This window comes from Nicotiana sylvestris, chromosome 1 (assembly GCF_000393655.2).
Source record: "Nicotiana sylvestris chromosome 1, ASM39365v2, whole genome shotgun sequence".
In the NCBI taxonomy this organism is placed as follows: Eukaryota; Viridiplantae; Streptophyta; class Magnoliopsida; order Solanales; family Solanaceae; genus Nicotiana; species Nicotiana sylvestris.
In genome coordinates, this window is record NC_091057.1 from 45704787 (window position 1) to 45707734 (window position 2948).

Sequence of the window (2948 nt, forward strand, 5' to 3'; positions counted from 1 at the left end):
GAAGCTAAAAGAAAATAAAGAAACGAAAAAGGACGGAAAATTAAAGATAGATTGAATTCAAGAAACCCTTTCTTGAATTCAAGAAGTCTATTCTTGAAATTGAATACTAACAACAACAATTAGTTAATAAAGAACTAATCGCCTTTGGTAGAGAATTAAAAACAAGAGATAGATTGTGAAACCTGACCCTTTAGAATAACAAGAACAACAATAAGCCTAAACTTATCATCTTTCTTGAATACCTAGAAGTGATCTAAGATTTCGAAGGATTCATCTTACCGCCTTAAATTGAGTCTTAAAGGTTGAAGAATAAATTCAAGAGTATCCACACATAAGAGTGCAAGAAAAATCTCACAATTTTTATTGATAATAATCTGAATAATCTTACTCTAAAAACAAAGAATGCACCCCTTTATATAGATAGGGGTCACGAAATTCTACCTAAAAACAAGTAAATAAAGTCCTAAACTACTTTGGACAACAAGTCCAACTACCTTAGGTAAAGGAAAATACTAGGAAGCAAAAATCAAGTCATTCTTGGAAAGTAATTCCAAAAATCTTAGTAAAAGGAAAACATAACCTTAACTAACTAGGAAAAAAATAAATATAGTCCCATAATATATGGAAATAAGTCCCAAACCAATCTTGGATAGAATCTTGAAAATCTTGGAAATCTTGAAGGAAATTTACAAGCAACTTGGTACCAACTTGCACTCAACATCTAACACGACTATTGTACCATCCTTGGACATCGAGTAAGTCCTTTTTATGCTATAAAAACGTGGTTTTATGTAGGGCTTCATGGGCTGCAAGTTTGGACACATTTTTGGTGTTAAATTGGTCTAATTTGGACCTTTTTCTGAGGATGTTTCTTGGGATCTAATCCACCTCTTATTGGACATGAATTGGACCATAAAATAATTATAACACCTAGATATTTCATATCCTTTATCCTTAAGCTCTTCCTCCCAACTAACAACTTCTTTGATCGTTCCTGAAGTCCAATGACCTTGTTTTGCAACTTTTTAGCTTTGATCTCTCACTGACCGGAATATACGCAAGACTGCCCATGCTGATTGACTTTCTACTCAAAGCATCGGCCACTACATTGGCCTTCCCCGGATGATATAAGATGGTAATATCATAGTCTTTCAATAGCTCCAACCACTTTCTCTGCGTCAAATTTAGCTCCTTCTCCTTGAACAAGTACTGTAGACTCTTGTGATCCGTGATGACCTTACATGACACGCCATACAAATAGTGCTTCCAAATCTTCAGCGCGTGAACAATGGCTGCTAACTCCAAATCATGAAGTGGATAATTCTTCTCCTGAATTTTCAACTATCGCGAAGCGTAAGCAATGACCTTGTCATCCTGCATCAACACTGAACCAAGTCCAGTACTTATCACAAAGCATAAGCTGTCTTGAGCTTCTGAAAGCTCGCCTCACACTCATCCGACCACCTGAACTAGGCACCCTTTTGGGTCAACCTGGTTATCAAGGCTGCAATAGATGAAAACCCCTCCACAAACCGCCAGTAATAGCCTGCCAAACCCAAGAAACTCCGGATCTAGCTGATACGGGGCTAGGCCAGTCCTTGACTGCCTCTATCTTCTTCGGATCCACCTAAATAACCTCTACTGACACAACGTGACCCAAGAAAGCGACTGATCCCAACCAAAACTCACACTTCGAAAACTTAGCATACAACTGAATATCTCTCAAAGTCTGAAGAACAACTCTCAGATGCTGCTCAGGCTCCTCCCGGCTGCGGGAATAGATCAAAAAATCATCAATGAAAACTATCACGAATGAATCCAAGTCAGGCTTGAACACTCGGTTCATCAAATCCATGAAAGTTGTTGGGGCATTTGTCAACCCAAATGACATCACCAAGAACTCATAATGCTCGTACCGAGTGCGAAAAACTGTCTTAGGAATATAGGATGCCCTAATCCTCAACTGATGGTAGCCAGATCTCAAATCAATATTCGAAAATACCTTGGCACCCTGAAGCTGATCAAACAAATATTCAATCCTCAGCAATCCACATGTTATTGATGGTGACCTTGTTCAACTGTCGATAATCTATACACATCCTCATCGATCTGTCCTTCTTCTTAACGAACAACACTGGCACACCCCAATGCGAGACACTAGGTCTAATAAACCCTTTATCAAGCAGGTCTTACAACTGCTCCTTCAGTTCTTTCAACTCTGGTGGAGCCATGCAATATGGCAGGATAGAAATAGGTTGAGTGCCCGGAGCCAGATCAATGCAAAAGTCAATATCCCTGTCGGGTGGCATACCCAGTAGGTCTGAAGGAAATATCTTAGGAAACTCACAAACAACAGGTACAGAATCTATAAGAGGAACCTCAGCACTAGAATCACAAACATATGCCAAATATGCCAAACATCCCTTATCAACCATACGCCGAGCCTTCATATATGAGATAACCCTGCTGGTAGAATGACCAAGAGTCCTTCTCCACTGCAAATGAGGCAACCCCGGCAAGGCTAAGGTCACAATCTTAGCATTACAATCCAAGATAGCGTGGTAAGGTGATAACCAGTCAATCCCCAATATGATATCAAAATCAACCATATCCAAAAGTAGCAGATCTACTCGGGTCTAAAGACCCCCATCACAACTATACATGAATGATGGACACGATCTATCACAATAGAATCACCCACCGGTGTAGACACATATATAAGAGCACTCAAGGAATTACTAGGCATGACCAAATACGGTGCAAAATAAGATGACACATAGGAGTATGTAGATCCTGGATCAAATAGGACTGAAGCATCTCTACTACAAACTAGAACAGTACCTATGATAACTGCATCGGAGGCCTCAGCCTTAAGCCTGACTGGAAGGGCATAACATCGGGGCTGGGCCCTACCACTCTGAATTACATCTCTGGGACGGCCTCCTGCT

General features: G+C 40.1%; 1 protein-coding gene across 1 annotated transcript; it reads right to left on the reverse strand.

The window, feature by feature from the left end:
- Positions 1-2189: 2189 nt before the first annotated feature.
- On the reverse strand, positions 2190-2609 carry LOC138869687 (uncharacterized). Its single transcript, XM_070147332.1, has one exon. It carries the CDS (start codon positions 2607-2609, stop codon positions 2190-2192), a length of 420 nt encoding a protein of 139 aa, XP_070003433.1.
- Between the last annotated feature and the right edge of the window lie 339 nt (positions 2610-2948).